Consider the following 17,898-nt stretch of genomic DNA (forward strand, 5'->3'; position numbering starts at 1 on the left):
GTGGCCTTCGGGCCTTGATAAGTGGTGACCCCCATGTAAACAAAAAAAAAAAAAAATTATATGATTAAACAACAATTTAAACAATTTGCTGCAGATCCCTGTTTATATACTGAACACAAAAACAATAAATTACTGATTTTGGTTTTATGGGTGGATGATATTTTAATCGCGCATCAAATTGTGACAATGTTGACTGATGCTAAGAACAAATTAAAAGATTCAAAATGACCAATCTTGGCAAAATATTCTGGTTTTTGGGGATAGAATTTACTCAAAGGAAAGGACTTATTACGATGAATCAATCGAGATACATTGACAAAATACTATTAAAATTTGGAATGGGAAAATGCAAGAAATGCTCTACACTGGTCGAAAATGATATAAAAATATACACATAGAATCTGAAATAATAGACGATAAATTATAGCAAGAAATCATAGGAAGTCTTATATATTTAATGACTTTGACAAGACCTGATATATGTTATACAGTAACAAAACTGTCACAAAAATTATCAAGACCGACAATGAAGGATTTAAAAAGAGCTAAACAATTCCTTCGTTATTTAAAAGAAACTAAAGAACAGAAGTTAGTATTCAGAAAATCAAAAAATCCACTAAAATTAGGATTTTCAGATTCAGATTGGGGAAACGATGAAGATCGAAAAAGTATATCTGGATATTGTTTCAGACTATCAAAAAATGGGCCTGTTATTTCATGGAAATCTGAAAACCAACAGATTGTATCTCTCTCAACATGTGAAGCAGAATTTATCGCAATCACACACATTACCCAGGAAGCACTCTACTTTAAAAATATCTAAAAAAGACTATTTTAGAGTCAGAATTAATTAAAAGCCTCGTAGTAATTAATTGTGATAATCAAGCCAGTATAGTCTTAGCACAGAACACGATAATTGACCAAAGATCTAAGCATATAGATATAAAATACCATTTCATAAAAAACGAGGTGAAAAAGGAGTCCATTATTTTGAATTGCATATCATCAGAACAAAATATCGCTGATGTATTCACAAAACTCGCAACAAGAATAAAGTTAAAGCGTTTTGCTTCAAAACTTGTTGGAGGATTCGACTTTGAATAATTTTTCACGGGCCTGTATGGATATAAATTTCTATAGATTGAAAAAAGAAAAAAAAAAAAGAAAAGACGTTAAACTGCATCCATTTTGTTTGTATTAACACTTTAACCTACTAAAGCGTAACTAATACTTTTACTGAAATAAAAAAAAATTTTTAATGGGGGGGATGTTAAAATATTTTTGCACTATAATGGGGTATAATCCCACACAGTCGAGAGATTCTATTTATAAACGATGCTGCTAGGAACTGAAAAATCGAATTAATTCACATTCTACTACCAACTAATCAGAAACCAGAATTGCTCCATAAATATTAAACCTTTCTGTAGCAATTTTGCATGTGTTTTCTTCATGTCAACACGGGAAGAATCTTTTGCTCTGTGGATTCCAACTCGAGAACTGTCTACTGCGAACCAGTCATCTCCCAGGACTTGTGCAGAACAACAAACCATCGGAAACTGTTCTGAAACTAAACATGGCTTATACTTCTAGAATATACACATATATATATATATATATATATATATATTAGAGCTCTTTAAACAATTCCAACTTGTGTGAGAGCTCTTTCTGCCTATAGAGCGAAGGCTTACGCATCGTTACACACAAAGCCTCCAAAATATTTGGTAAATGTTTAGAGCGAGCCCTGTGCATGATACGAAAAAGACCATCCGAATAGGCATCTCCACACAATTTATTATCGAGCAAATGTTGCCCAATCACTGACTCATGAATCGGTGAGTGCCCGGATGTGCTAAGTAAGCGTCCGGGCGTATTCCTTAAATGCCAGATATGCTCGTCGATACATTCTTATTAGACATAAACGTATTCCGAAATTGAGCAGGTATATGCTGGGCCAGTCTGACCCCCATGCGCTGAAGAGTTCGACCCACATAGTCAGCACCGAACTGACATTTGAATTCATAAATTACTAAACTTTTGTCCAGTGTGGGTAGAACATCTTTCTGAAAAGATGGGAAAGCCTTCTTGGTACCAAATACTACATGGGGTTGCACCGCATAGTAACAGCGGGACACCACAGATCTGATCCTATCAGAAAAACCTTTACTGATAGCGCCAATTAAAGGGAGCTTTAAATATACCGGACATTTACGTGGCCCGAAGAAAATGTCAGTGTTTGATTGCGCAAGTTTTTTCTGAATAAACTTGACAATAATACATTCGGGAAAACCATTCTTAATGAGCATATCTTATCTTTTTCAGTTCAGCTTCTAATTTGCTGGCCATGCACACGGTGAATCAACGTTTTAATCAAGCTGATTTTCCTACTCATAGGGGCAAAGGAGTCCCAACTGATATACAGGCCCATGAAAGTTGGTTTCTTGTATATTGTGGTAGAGACATTGTTACCTGTCCTTTCTACCAAAACATCCAAAAAGGGAAGAGTCATTGTGTTCTTCCTCCATGGTGAATTTTAAAGCTGGGTGGAGATTATTCAAATGCAGGAAAATTCACTCACTTCCTGGCGAAACTTGAAAATGACGAAGGTGTCATCAACGTATCGCCACTAACAAAAGGGTTTAGTAACCCGAGTGAATAACAGATTCCTGGAAACCTAGGAATGTACTAGCTAGGATAGTACCCAGAGGACTGCCCATTGCAACCCCATCCACCTGCTGGTACATTTCATTGCTGAAGCTGAAACTGATCGACTTAGTGGCCAGTTCAATAAGTTCCAGAAAAATCTTCTCTGGAAAAGCAGGAGGGGTTAATGTGCTACGATACAACATATCGGCACATATTTGAATCATTTAATCAAGTGGAACATTTCTAAATAAGCTAGTGACATCAAAGGAACAAAGGAAATTAGTTTGAGGATAACATTCCAGTTCACGCATGGCAGCGGGGAAGCAGAACGAGTCGGCAATAAAATTACTTGACAATTTGTTCAGCACAGGTTCCAGGATTTTGGCCAGCCACTTTGCAAGTTCATGTTGAGCTGATCCAATCATAAATAAGATGGGTCTTAAGGGGACACCATCCTTATGGATCTTGGGCAGCCCATACGTCCGTGGTTGCTGCAAACTTACAGATCGGATCCTTTCATAAGTGTCCTTGCTGATAAATGTACTTTTATGTAACCGAAGAAAACACTTTTGAAGTTTTACTTCCACTCAATGAAATTGTGAATGTGTATATTGAATTATCTGCCTCCTACATTCTATCCATATCTGCTTGGGTTTTGGGTGTTACTTTTTTTTTTTTAACCCTGATATTAGCGACAATTGTTTTTTCTTGCCTAATTTTCCATTTCCCTACACCACGTTAAAGGGGGAGGGAAAAAAAAAAAAAAAAAAAAAAAAACTTTTTTTTTTTTAAACGATATTTACCACATTTTTTTTCTCAATCAACATTTGCTCGATAATAAATAGTGCGGTAACGCCTATTTGAATGGTCTTTTTCGTATTGTGCACATGGCTTGCTCTAAACATTTGCTGAATATTTTGGAGGCTTTGTGTGTAACAATGCGTAAGCCTTCGTTCTGTAGGCAGAAAGAGCTCTCACACAAGTTGGAATTGTTTAAGGAGCTCTAATATATATATATATATATATATATATATATATATATATATATACACGATTGTTGTTTTTCTTGTACACATATTATGAATGTGTATATTGAATTATCTGCCTACATTCTATTGATATCTGCTTGGGTTTTGGGTGTTACTTTTTTTTTTTTTTACCCTGATATTAGCAACAATTAATTTTGGTTTTTTTTTTGTCTAATTTTCATTTTCCCTATCCCCCCGTTAGAAAAGAAAAATAAATAAATCTACTTATTATTTTAAACGATATTTACCACATTTTTTTTTTTTTCTTAATCGTAACCACCAATGTTTTCTCTTGACAATATATCGGTTGAAAGACGTCTTGAGGTTTATTTTAGGTCCTTTTTTTTTTTTTTTTTTTTTTTTTGATTATATATACACTCGCTAATTTATAAATATATAAATTTACTCTTAAATCGTTTTTATTAACGAATTGTCGCTTTCCCCTTAATGAATTATTTGTTTCCCGGCTCGGCACGTCTCTGGATATCTTGTTCAAAGCTATATATATATATATATATATTAAGTAATGTGATTTATAATTTAAAAATTAAAAAAAAAATTTTTTAATTTAAAAATCAAATTTTAATTAAATTAAAAATCAGTTTCATAAGAAGATAATAATACAAATAAACAACAAACTAAAACCCGCAAACGTAAGAATAGACACAAGGAGATCCTATGGTTCAACCCCCCGTATTCCAAAAACCTAGAAACAAACATAGCTAGAGAATTTTTTAAAATATTAGATAAGAACTTTAAAGCCCCCCATAGATATAATAAGATTTTCAATAAGAACACAATTAAAGTCTCTTACTCTACTATGCCTAACCTTCATCAGAAAATAATTAGCTCTAATAATAAGAAAATTAATAAACTACAAAATACAACTATACAAAATACATCGGACTGTAACTGTAGAAGAAAAAATAAATGTCCCCTACAAGGCTCATGTAAAATTAAAAATGTTATCTATAGCTGCACAGTATCAAAAACTCCAAATATACAAGAACCTATCAACAGCCATAACTCAACTACCAGATTAAATAATAACACCAACTTAAATCAATCTACCGATCAATTACTAATCAACCCACCACATTATAATCCAACAATAGACCTAACGGAAAATAATCATAATAATCAAGAGGTAATATATATTGGTTCCACATCTGGCCCAATAAAACACAGAATTTCAACGCACAAACATTCTTTTAAAAATAACTCTCTATCAAACCAAACTACTCTATCCAACTATATTTGGCAACTAAAAAATAGCAATATTTCTTTCAACTTAAAATGGCAAATAATTGAGACTTGCAAATCATATAAACCAGGAGATAAATTTTGTACACTATGTACAAAAGAAACCCTAAAAAATTTAAAATATGAAGATATAAAAAGCACAACCAAACTAGTAAATTCAAGACACGAGCTTCTATCATGTAATCATAAACGTTGGTTTAAATTTAATAAATATAAACCACCTTAAATCATTAAAAATTACTCATTAGTAAAAATAGATTACAAATTTTTTTTTTTTTTTTTTAATAAATTAAGTTAGACCAATTACCGCCCTTAGACTCGTAAATCAAATAATAAATAAAGCTAATAACACATGACAATTATCTCCCCTTAAAAACTTGCAAAATAAATATTCTCTCTATATATATTAACTGTAGCGTCTTTAAATCAAAATACGCTAACGGAAACAATTTACTGCACGAGCGTCGCCCTTTTAAAATTCATCATTCAATAAAATAAAAAGCTATAGCAAACATCTAAATGACTACTTTAAACACAGTTCCTGATTTCAAAAAAAGAAAAACTAAAAGGTAACTATCTCTATATATTTTTAAATCAAATTTATTATGTAAATTCAAAAAAAAAAAAAAAAATTTTTTTCTACTCAATTCTATCTCTAACCTATACTAATTTTCTTATAAATTTTAAATCCAAACTTTTTATTTCAATTTTTCAGATTCATCTGCCTTACTTTTAATGCTAGGTTTATTTTTGGTGTCTTTTCAATTCAATAGAAATCCTCCTAAATTTGCTGATGAGGAGACCGTGCTTACCAAAAAAACTATGTATAATTGTTCTACGTGACTTCATGTATACCACAAATAAAAAGCACGGATTTCCGAAACGATTGTACAGATAATTGACTTTGTTGTTGTTCCTTCTTATGAAACTGATTTTTAATTTAATTAAAATTTGATTTTTAAATTTAAAAAAATTTTTTTTAATTTTTAAATTATAAATCACATTACTTAATATTGAATTAGCTCTAGGACATTTAACTATCGAGCTTATTATATATCTAAATTACAACGAGCATTTCCTGTATTTTAATTAAACTAGTAATTTCACTATTACATTAAAATACACTTAGCTCTTTAGACTATTATTCTAATCTCCTTTAAATTTATATATATATATATATATATATATATATATATTGCGAGAGATAATGGGATTTTAGTTTTATCATTGATTTGATTACTGCTTTCATTAAGATTAAGTTTTATTTATCACATGATGACATGACATTTATAAGGACTTCTCATTTGTTCAAAGTCTGCACTTTTAGTTATAGACTGATAGTTGGCTTCTAAACCAACACCAAACAAGGCAGCATTATTTAAAAATTTCCAACTTTCAAGAGTTATGATGCAGTAGTTGTTTAGCTAAGAAAATATTTTATATCATTGTTTATATTTTGTAAAAACTTTTATATGCTCATTCATTTTTTTTTCTTTTTCATACTAATGGATCACCTATCAAAGCCAAAAGGTATTTGAGGGTAAAGATTTTCAATTCTATAATGTAACAGTAGTATGAAACGATTGAGAACTGATTAATTTACAGAACATAAGATATTTGTTTACATTGGACTTAAAAATATAGTTTGTAAAGAAACATTTTCATTGTAACATGTTCCACAGGTGGGAAGTTTTTAGAAATAAATTTTCTTCAAAGAAGTTCCGTTTGAATTAAGACATACAAAGCAAGAAAAGCTCTTTGCAATATTGGTAACAAGACAAGTTCTTGCAGAGAAGATTTTTAGGAGAGGAATACTAGTCGAGCATCTATCATGGAAATAACGAGACAGTAGAGAAATACTAGCAACATTTGTTCTGTGAGAATAGCGGCTAGAGAAGAGATAATCTCCCACTAGATTGCCAATTGATTTTGTACTCTGTCAAAGCAAGATAAATACTTTGAACACGGAAGATAAATTTTGTTTACATTGATTGAAAAAAAAAAAAAAAAAAATTGTATTTCAGATCATTTTACTTGTCCATTTGGATATTTCCCAATAAGACAGATTAATTTTGCTGGCAAGCAGAACCATTGTAACCATGTTAGATATTGATTTTATGTAGTTGAATTTTATGTCATGTTGCATTAGTTTATGCCAAAGTTGGTTTAATTTAATAGTTCTTTGTGGAGGATGGATATTGTTTGTGCATTTGTATATTTTCTATTGACATAACATGTTAAAACATGCTATAGCCACACTGTAAGTATAAATGAGAGTGTAATAAAATGTAGTGTAGTACAGTATGACAAACAGCAGCAGCAAAAACCCAATATTAACAATGCTTCAAGTCTCTGCTGGACTTCTAAGCTGGGTGTTGATTCATGTAAACATTTAACTTTATTTCTAGTCTGCCCAACCAAAAACAATCTTTCATATGAGCAAAGATGTGTTCCTGGCCTTATAAATGGGAGTGCTCACTACTTCATTCTTTTTTTTTTAGCAAAGAAACGGCACAGCTATTAGAGCCACCCTCACATCGCTCTTTCAACTCTTAAACTTCTCATTTGAGACACACATCAAAACCCAACAAGAACTATTTAACATCCAAGATGGCTGACCTGTGGATGTGGAGCTTACAACATGCATAGATACACAGAGTTTATCTTTAATACATGCATATATAGACTTTATCACAAGAAAATCGTTCTTATATTAACTATTTTATTTTTTTTATATACAAACAGGACATTTATCATATCCTTCAAACTGTTTCTTGCCCAGACTTCTGGACATAACCTCTGTAACTAATTCCTATTCAATTATTATATTATATGTTAACAAAGATGGTTAATAAGGTTGTTTAAAATGTTAGAATGAGATTTTCTTTCTATTATACAAGAGTCCCTGTGTTAGTAGATACAGAAAAGTTGAAGTAGCAGGGTAAATTAAGAAGGGTAGGCCAATGAAAACATCAGATGAAGTCATAAAGTGAAAGAGATAAAGACATGGTCAGAAATAGGTTAGTTTGAAAGTCAATTTCTAAAAACTATTGAATGCATGTCAACATGTAAAATGAATATTAAATCGAATATAATGGTGGCAATTAAGCATCTGATATATTTGAAAAGGTTTTTGTGTCACCCTCTCATGACGTCAGCATTTCTGTTAAGGATTTGGTCACACACACATGACTGAAATAAACATCACACAAAAATAATTCAAATATGTTCAAAGTTTCGAACATTCATCATTTTCTCCCATGTTTATTCTGTAAAGTGGAGGTGCATACTGGATTTCACGCTCCCCCATAAACGGTAAGGCTTGGTCAGGATGAAGTCCAGCCATCTTGATATCTTACTATAGAGTAGCCAATCAACTTTGTTTCAGCCTTTTCTCAGGTCTCCATCTGGGGTCTCATTTTCACAAATAAGTTTATGTGCATTACATGCCTGCAGCAGCATAAACAATTTTCTTTGGTTTTGTCAGAGATCAGGACAATTTCTGACATGGTTGATTGTTGTTAGAAGAGAAGTTCAATGAAATATCTGTCTTCATAACTGATACCATTCTTTTAGTTTCCTTCATCAATGGCCAACACTCAGAGGCATACAAGTTTAGAACATTGACTAATGTTATGGGGTAAGCTGATTTACACATGTCAGGAATTTAGAATTGTCAGAGTTTCAGTAGGTTAATCTGAAGATGGACTTCATTAGCATCTAATTTCAAACATTGGAATTCTGAGTTATTGTGCAATTCATCTAAGAGGAAAAATAATCAATATCATCTTACTTAGATCGATCAAGATCCTATGACAGAAGTTTTTGTTATTAATGATAAGTATATCTATTTACTTATGTTCTGTCTGTATACATCCGTGTGAGTATCTGTACGTGAAATTTTTCTCTTAATCTATAGTTTTGGTTGAAGGCCAAAGAATGGTCCTATTAGACACTCAATATGGCATCTTGTTCATTTAGTCAACTTCACATTATCAGGGATGCAAATAGCCAATGGCATAAAAGCTGAAATTGAGATAAATTTCCCATCTGCTCTTTTGAGTATGTATGTATGGAAGGCAGCAGAACATTTTACTGAAACAACTTCGATTAGTTTTTATACAAAGAAAATCAAAATAACGAAAAAGTCAATAAGTGCTACTACTTTGATGAAACAAAAATCATATAATTCCCCTATCCACACTGTGAATCGTTTGAAGCCTTAGCTTTTACAGCAAAATTAAAACTGAATGTGAAAGGCAAGACTGTAAAAAGGGAGAACAATGATGAAAAGCGAAAGATAATGAGCAATAAAATGTAACCAAATATTGACACTGAAGTGATTAAACAGAAATGAAGAACTGTCATCCATGAGATACTTCAACAATTAAAGCAAAAATCAACTTTTCTGGGTTATAAAAAAAAAAAAAAAAAAAAAAAAAAAAATGAAATTCTGCTAAAGAGTGAAAAACTTGCATCTTTGCATTATTGGCATCAAATATAGCATTGGCTAGTTGATTCCCAGCATAGATAGGACTCTAACAGGCACTATTAATCAGAGGTAGAGTAGATCTGTGAGTAACAATTAGTGAATAAATTCACCTCTTTAAGACTGAGCCTCATCAATGAATATAGTTTAATGTCATTATTTCAGAAAATATGCTTTTGGTTTGCCTAGTAAATTGTAGATGCAGTATAATAAAACTATTTAAACAGAACATTTTTAATGAGGGGTTAATATTTTACATTTTAACAGTTATATTATATTTTGCTAGTCATTTTAATTTTTAGATAAAAAATGATTTGCATCATAGAGATGTTCTGTTTCCATATTTCTGTCAATTCTAATTTTGTCATTTCCAAATACATTTATCCAGGGCCACTGAATGCTTCATCGAGTTACTCAGACATTTAAAAAAAAAAAAAAAAAAAAGTTGTCGCTAAAGTTAATGCTTTAAAAATACTTATATATTGAGTTGTATTTAAAACACACAAACAGAATAATTTTTTTTTTCAAAGTTGCCATTGACATTGGCTAAGACAAAAATGTAGTATCTGTTCTGATACTATAGTTTATCTTTGGTGAGTGAAGGAGAAATCCTTCTTGACTGAACCAATTTTTACTTTTATTCCACCCCAGAGTGCCATATTTTAAGGAACTGGATTTTCCTCATAAAAAACTGACCTTCTAGTTAACTGTTCTTATGGAAAGACAAGTAAATAGGGACACTCCTCCATCCAGCTTCGATGAGTGCCCTAGACTCCAAGGTGGCCAACACCAGGGGACATTAACCAGGTTGAATGCAATTACAGTTTCTTACATGCATGAGCCACATCTTCCTCTGCATACCACACTGTAGTACATTGGATATCCAAACGCACTATAGAGTTCATGCAAATGTAATACAATGTACATGGCCAAACTAGACGAGACACTGACTGCATAAGGCATCTGTAATCATACCAATACCTACTTTCTGATAAATCACAACTAATGAGATTCTTTCTTCCAGTTTGCAGCTGCACATTCACCTGATCATTATTATGCTGTAGCCTTTCCAGATCACAAGATCTGGGGGCCCATGTCTTACTGCTGTGCAACATAGCATAGCGAACGCAGGTATTTGAAAAAATTGCTCCAGAATTTTGAAGAAAAGGCGCTTAAGGATTGGTTTCCTGAGACTTCCCCTTATAACACAAAAGCAAGGAAAGTTAAAAACCAAAACCAGCATTTAATATGGAATGCAAATGCAATAGGTGATTTTGATGTCAACTAGGACACTATATTCATGTAAACCTCAGTTAGACCATCAATAAAGCAAGAAATGTTGAACATATTCTGTCAGATACAGTGTCCCATTTAGATAAATACACTTATTGCAGATGAGAGTGAAAAGAGAGAGAGAGAGAGAACAGCAAGGAAAAGAGACAATGGCAAAAAAAAAAAAGAGAAAGAGATAGGAGTGAGAGAGAAATGGCAGCAAGATGTAAATCTAAGTCTACAAAAGCTTTAAATGAAAATAGGCATTCACAGAAAAATGTATGCATCAGAGAGCAAATTATTATTTATGGATAAAATTATATCTACAAAATGGTGCCAACAGAAAAGAGAAATCAATACAGGTCTGAATATGAAATACAAAGAGTTTGGTGTTACATATTTCAATAATCAATGATGGCAGTTAAATATTCAATTTATAACGAATAGTAAATAATTTTATGATTGTGAATACCCTCAACTATAATTCGAAAACTGATATGTACTTTTAGACATTACTGCAAGCAACGTTCTAGGTAAAGACCGGATTGGTAAAAAGTGCTTAATAACTTGCAGGAACAATCAAGCTGGAAAATCTTAAGGAAATGCTGATATCCATAGTTAAGATGAAGTAATAATATTAAAAAAGAAAAAAAATTTTTTTAAATAGATGGCTATTGTCTCTGTAACAACAATTTCTGGACTAAACTAACAAAATAACTTTTAGATAAAATTTAACTTTATTCATCGACAGTCTGTAAGTTGATCCATTTCTTCTAATGTTTCTGTAACAATTTGGACTTAAAATACCTCAGTTTTTTATATCATTCTTCAATTGGAACAAAGTTTCTTGTTGGAGCATTTTTTGAGTTTGAAAACTACCAGCAGTCATTGGGTGTCAGATCTGGAGAATAAGGTTGGTGTGGTAACAATTGGAAGTGCAATTCATATAGTTTTGCCATTGTTCTGACACCGTGCATTATCGATGAAAGATCACATTTGTAGCAATTTGTTCACATTTTCTTCTTTCAAAAATCAATAGTGCCATGTAATATTTGCCATTGACTGTTCTTCCCTTTTCTAAAAGTGGTCAATAAACAAAATACCTTGCACCTCACAAAAAACAGGAGGTTAAAACCTTGTCTTTGGTCACTTTGGACGGATTTCATCTTCTCTGTCCCCCCTCAATTGAATACTGACTTGACTCTAGAGAGAAATGATGGAGCCATGCTTCATCCATTGTCATATATTGAATAAAATTCCTTTTTATTACATTGAAACAGTGAAAAAAACTGAATTATCAATGTGATGTTTTTGATTGACTGTGAGTGAACATGACACTCACTTTGAACACATCTTTCTCATTGACAATCTAAGGCAATTTTAATTTACATTTAAATTACAACCATATTTCAAGTTAGCATACTATTACTTAATTTCAATAGAGCAGAGTCAGAATAATACTTATGAAACTACTGTTTTGCTTAATTAAACATTAGGCTTATAAATACTGTCGCACTATATCTGTAACTTCACAAATTGCACACCCTAATGGTTCTTTCTATTCAAGCGGGAATGAATGTGTAGCTAATAGAAAGTCTGGACAGGATTTGGCTTTTAGTGTGAGCAATACAACACTTAATATGAAATAAAAAGGAAACATCTTGCTCAATTGTATGATAAAATCAAGTGCTTCATTATAAAACTAAGCTTATGGAAGTTACAATTGTCAAATAGGTTTTACTGTCGTGCCAACATCTGTTTTGTGACACTGCAACCCTAAAAAAAAACAAAAAAAAAAAAAACAGGATTTTGAATCATTAAACATCTTAGTCTTCGACATACTGATTCTTTTTGTGTCTTGACATGCCTACAAGGCTTCCTTCAGTCTTGATAAACTCTGGATACCCATGTAAGGGTGCCTGCGCATGAAATTTTTGTGACAAGAGCTGTGCAACCTTCAACTACACCTCTCCTGAGTCGACATTGTTAAATACCAGTGGCAAGTGGGGGTTCAGAACGACTGGAAACAATGCAGAGATAAGCGGAAAGCATATACAGCGCCTAGAATTCCCAAATGGTCACCCATCTAGTACTAGCCAGATTCAATGTTGCTTAACTTCGGTGATCTGACGAGAACCGGTGTGTCAACATGATTATGCATAATAAAACCGGATGTTAAATCCTTGAGTATCTTAATTCGTGTGACAGAAATTAACACATTTTTCTGCACAATTCATACTTCAATGCAACCAATCAACTTTCATAAAAGCACTGTATCAGCAGCAGTCACCAATAGACTATAAAAAGAATGTTCATCTTCACTGAGCTCTCTGATTGGCCAGGGATATTTATGCTGATAGGAAACAAGTGCAATTAAATTCATACTTGTAAAATAAGCACAGCAATGTGATGCAATATAGTGGTAATAAGTTAGGAAATGGAGCTCAGTCGACAGTGTGTTAAGACTTTTTTGCACTCTGTCAAAGGAAAACCTAGTGATTAATGCATCTGACCAGATGTAGCAAAAATGCTCCATGCATAGATGAATAGTGACTTTATAGTGATATAGGATACTAGCAAGTTTGAGAAATTTTCTAGCCTGGTAGAGAGAGAGAGAGAGAGAGAGAGAGAGAGAGGAGGTCACCTTTTTTGTAGACTTGTATGTATTTATTCTACTACACCTTGAATGTTAAGCTCAATGTTGGACTCTCAGGAAGGGTGCTATCAGCCATGGCAATCGGTAGTTGGAAAAGCTTCTTATAATTATTAAAGGAAAGGAGCTGTGTCTTGGTAGCATTGAATGTGACCACCCTATTTTAGCCCCATTCAACTACAGACTGGTCATTTTTTAAGGATTCAACATTTGCCTTGAATGTTTATGTGTGTTCAATTTGCTCACATGTTGAGAATAAAGCAAGGCGTCATCAGCAAATATACTCAATTTCAGATGTCACAGAGCAATTGTTTATGAACATGGATTTGTGATGAAAGCAATGTAAAAAAAATTGAAAACAATTTTTATATGATAGAATCTTTAAAATTATCAGCAGACTACAACAAGTTTGTAAAGCATTGTTTGACTTGGTAGTCATTTATTCAGTTCTGAAAAATATATTAAAAATAAAAGAAATCAATTATTTAATCACATGGGGGAAGTATAAAACTAAATTATGTTAGTTAAATGTGTTTCAAGACAGACATGCACTTTTTTTGAGCTAGAAATGCCATTTGTGGTATAATATAGATAAACATTTATAAAGTTTATTGGGGGGGGGGTAAAATAAGTAGATGTAATCTATGCATGTATGGAGTGAGCAGCACAGAAAACATTTTCTTATACTCTAATCAGTTTTAACTAAGTCAAAATTAAGAAAAAGACTTGCATATGTGAAAGGGAAGGAAACTGGAAGTCATTCTTTAATGAAACAAGAGTCATCTGACTCTTTATGAATGGATCATTTTCAGTTTTCAGAGAGAACTGTCAGAAAAGAAAAATATATGTAAAACAAGGTGGAGAGAGAAAGAGAATTAAAATTCAGCCAAATAGCAATGAAAAAATTAGTTAAAATTCTAGTGATTTGGCATAAATCAGCTTTTTTAATTTAAGGGGCGGGGGGGGGAAGCAAAAGTGGAGGTTTGTAGATGATTGGAGAGGTTGAGCGATAAGCAGCTGTCACTGGTATGCGCCTGCTCCTAAGAAACAGTGGTTGCAAACAGGAGAAAACCTGGAACTGTCCAAGGCAATAATTGAACATACATGATAATGCAAATTTGGCACTTCTGACAGTCTAAAAGAGCTCGATAATAGGAGTGACATTTTTTTCTAGACTAGAGAGAAATCATTTTCGGATAACATGCAACTAACGTTGTTCACTTGTATTTGAACTGTCATCGACAACATTAGTCATGCATTCTTTTGTGGTTTTTCAAGTTTCAGCATTTATCATGGACTGATGCTCTATGCGTCTGTTGGCTTACACTACTACTTAATTTAACTGCTGCGACTACTGCAAGATAAATTTTGCTGGTGAAAAAAAAATCCAGCACCAGAAGAAGCAAGCATACTGAGAGTTATTATTCTTTGTGCTTTCATTTATTGCTATCACTTGCTTTCAAAACTGGAGTAATTTAAGCAGAAATTAGCTTTTGCAGAATTTTGTAAGGAAAAAAAAAAAACTATGCAGAATTTTACTAAAAAGTAGAAAATTCCCATCTGTTATTAGCATTCAATTTAATACAAGTGTTAAAAATGTTGCTGTAAAACAGGCTTTAAAATACTAGCACAGAAAAACAAGGAAATTTTCTATTGAATTAATTTTTATATACAAACTAGCGAGGGGTACCCGGCGTTGCCCGGGTGTTTGTAGGTGTGTGTGAAAAAAAACCCGAGAAAAAAAACAGGTGCCCGTGAAAAAAAAAAACGAAGCCTTGACGACGCGCAGTTGGAAAATAGTAAAGTGTGAAAAAAAACCAGGTGCACGTTTTTGATTGACATGACGGTTTTGTGCGGGATCGTTTTTAATGAAAGAAGCATTTTGTGAACATCGAGGAGAAACATACATACATTTTCGCTTTTATATATATAGAAGAAGATATAAAAGTGTTTATATGCAAATCATGACCTTGCTCAGGAAATGCACTTGCAATTTAATTACATTTTTTTAATTACGGGTGCAAGTAGTCTGCCATGACAAAAAGAATACAATCAGTAAATTAAATGCTGATTGAAGCAGTTTGCAATTAACAATGCATTACCTTTGTCGGCATAGCAAATGTATTTACTTATAGACTTCACTCTTTACTATGAACAAAGAAAAAAGTAGATTACGTATTTTAGTCTAGAAAAAAGTAGATTACGTATTTTAGTCTTGCAAATCTAGATAATAAGTCATAGGTTAATTTTCTGATTGTTTTATTTTCTAATGGCTGAATTTGATCTTGAAAAGATTAGTGAAGACGATTTTTCAAAATTGATGTATGAATCCGATATTCTTTGATAACAGTAATTGTCATGCAAAAAATTTTGATCAGATAAATATTTTGAGTTATCAGTGTTTCCATAGCAAAACTTTTAAAATATTTCACAAAATATGGAGAAGTAAGGACCAAATGACCAATCCTTATGTTGTTAGGCATAAGAATGCAGTTTCACGGTCAAATTAGCTTTGTTTTACCATCTTATTGGTACGATAGTAATATATTTGGCTATTGTGAATAATTCATTTTAACAGTTGGCTCTCTTACGATGAAAATTTCTTATTTCTTTTTCAGTATCAATTTTAACAAAAGATGCAAACAAGTAATAATTAAAAACCAAAATAATTTCATTGTATCCTGGGTAACGCAGAATAAGTACAACTAGTTAACAGTTAAAGCAATCTCATTTTCACCAGACCCCCCCATTTTGTTTTTAACAGCTTCAGAACAAAATGTGCTACTAAAAGAAAAGACCTTTAAGTAAAAGATTTTATCCATCAAAAAAGATAAACTGTAGTAGTAACTCACCCTTGTTTTGGGCACAATATTCAGGTGTAATTTCTGGTCGACTAAACTAGCACCAGCTTCTGAAAGGTAGCCTTGATTTGGAACCAAACAACTCCGTCCAAAGCAACAAGGACAACATAATTTGTGCATCCATTTTGTCCACTTGGGATTCAGGTGTCCATAAGGTTCTTCATCTTTAGGTTTGAAAACACCAATAATTTTCTGTCAAAAAAAAAGAAAAAAATACAATTATATATACTAATAATATTTTTTTTTCAACTGGCATTATTACTTAAGCTCAATGAAAATGATTTTACACTTTCAGAGCACATATATATAATAGTGAATATTCCAAATCCAAACATATTGATATTTTTTCTTTCATAATATTTTATAAAATATTATGAAAGAAAAAAATATATATAAATATATATTCGCCTATGGAATGTTCACTACTGATTATAGACATACACACATTATATATATATATATATATATATATATATATATATATATATATATATATATATTGTTCATTTAAGAAATTCAAATACAATATTAAAAATTGTGGAAAATAGTTGAACACACAAGAAAGATTCTAAAATTATATATATATATATATATATATATATATATATGTGTGTGTGTGTGTGTGTGTGTCAATACTTGTTCATGCTATGAAAATCAACATGTTCACACATTTAATAATCTTAAACAACCTAAAGATAACATTGCAATTTTCCAGATTCCATCAGAGTTCACGAAGAGCAAATTATTGGTTAGTTAACTTATATAAAATAAGTCAAATAGAATGCAAAGAAATTAAATCTATTCTTAAATGTATTTTCTTTATTTGTCTAAGAAAAAAAATTAAATATTTAAACATTTAATTTATTTAATTTGGTATTTTTAAGATTTAAATTTGTTTTTGTTTGAAGCTATTTGCCATTTTATAGCTGTCAAGTATTTTTAAGAAAACACCATTACACTAAAAGTTGTTAAAGTTTTTTCTTCATTTCATATTACATTTTAACTTTTTAAAGAAAGAAAAAAGGAAAAGAGAAAAGGAAAAGAAAAGAGAAAAAGAAAAGAAAAGGAAAAGAAAAAGAAAAAAGAAAAGAGAAAGGAAAAGAGAAAGGAAAAGAGAAAGGAAAAGAGAAAGGAAAAGAGAAAGGAAAAGAGAAAGGAAAAGAGAAAGGAAAAGAGAAAGGAAAAGAGAAAGGAAAAGAGAAAGGAAAAGAGAAAGGAAAAGAGAAAGGAAAAGAGAAAGGAAAAGAGAAAGGAAAAAAGAAAGGAAAAAAGAAAGGAAAAAAGAAAGGAAAAGAGAAAAAAGAGAAAAGAAAAAGAGAAAAGAAAAAAGGAAAAAAGAGAGAAAGGAGAGAGAGCGACGGAGCAAGAGAGAGCGAGAGAGAAAGGAAAAGAGAGAAAGGAAAAGAGAGAAAGAGAAATAAAATAAAAAGAGAAAGAGAAATAAAAAGATAAATAGAAAGAAAAAGAAAGAAAAAAGAAAGAAAAAGAGGAAATTTATATAAAAAGTTATATTTTTTGGTAATCATTTTAATTTTTCAATAAAAATTTTTTTTCATCAGCCGATCGATATAGGGAAAATTATATTTTTAAAAAATGGATGAGGAAATAATATAATCCAAAGTAATTTTTATGCATACTGAAATCACGTCTTCAATTTAATTCTAGTGAAAAAAATTAATGACA

The 17,898-nt window shown here is 31.7% G+C and overlaps 1 protein-coding gene across 10 annotated transcripts in view; it reads right to left on the reverse strand.

The window, feature by feature from the left end:
• The window catches only part of LOC145245952 (phosphatidylinositol 4-kinase type 2-alpha-like), a 350,661-nt gene that overhangs the window by 40,614 nt on the left and 292,149 nt on the right, over positions 1-17,898 (reverse strand). For all 10 annotated transcript variants that reach the window (XM_080107716.1, XM_080107713.1, XM_080107714.1 and 7 more), the window contains one exon: positions 16,207-16,407. In XM_080107716.1, the coding sequence (XP_079963842.1) occupies positions 16,207-16,407 (201 nt within the window). The remainder of the gene's footprint in view (positions 1-16,206; positions 16,408-17,898) is intronic.

This window comes from Euprymna scolopes, chromosome 23, assembly GCF_053919585.1.
Source record: "Euprymna scolopes isolate OS-2025 chromosome 23, ASM5391958v1, whole genome shotgun sequence".
Classification (NCBI taxonomy): domain Eukaryota; kingdom Metazoa; phylum Mollusca; class Cephalopoda; order Sepiida; family Sepiolidae; genus Euprymna; species Euprymna scolopes.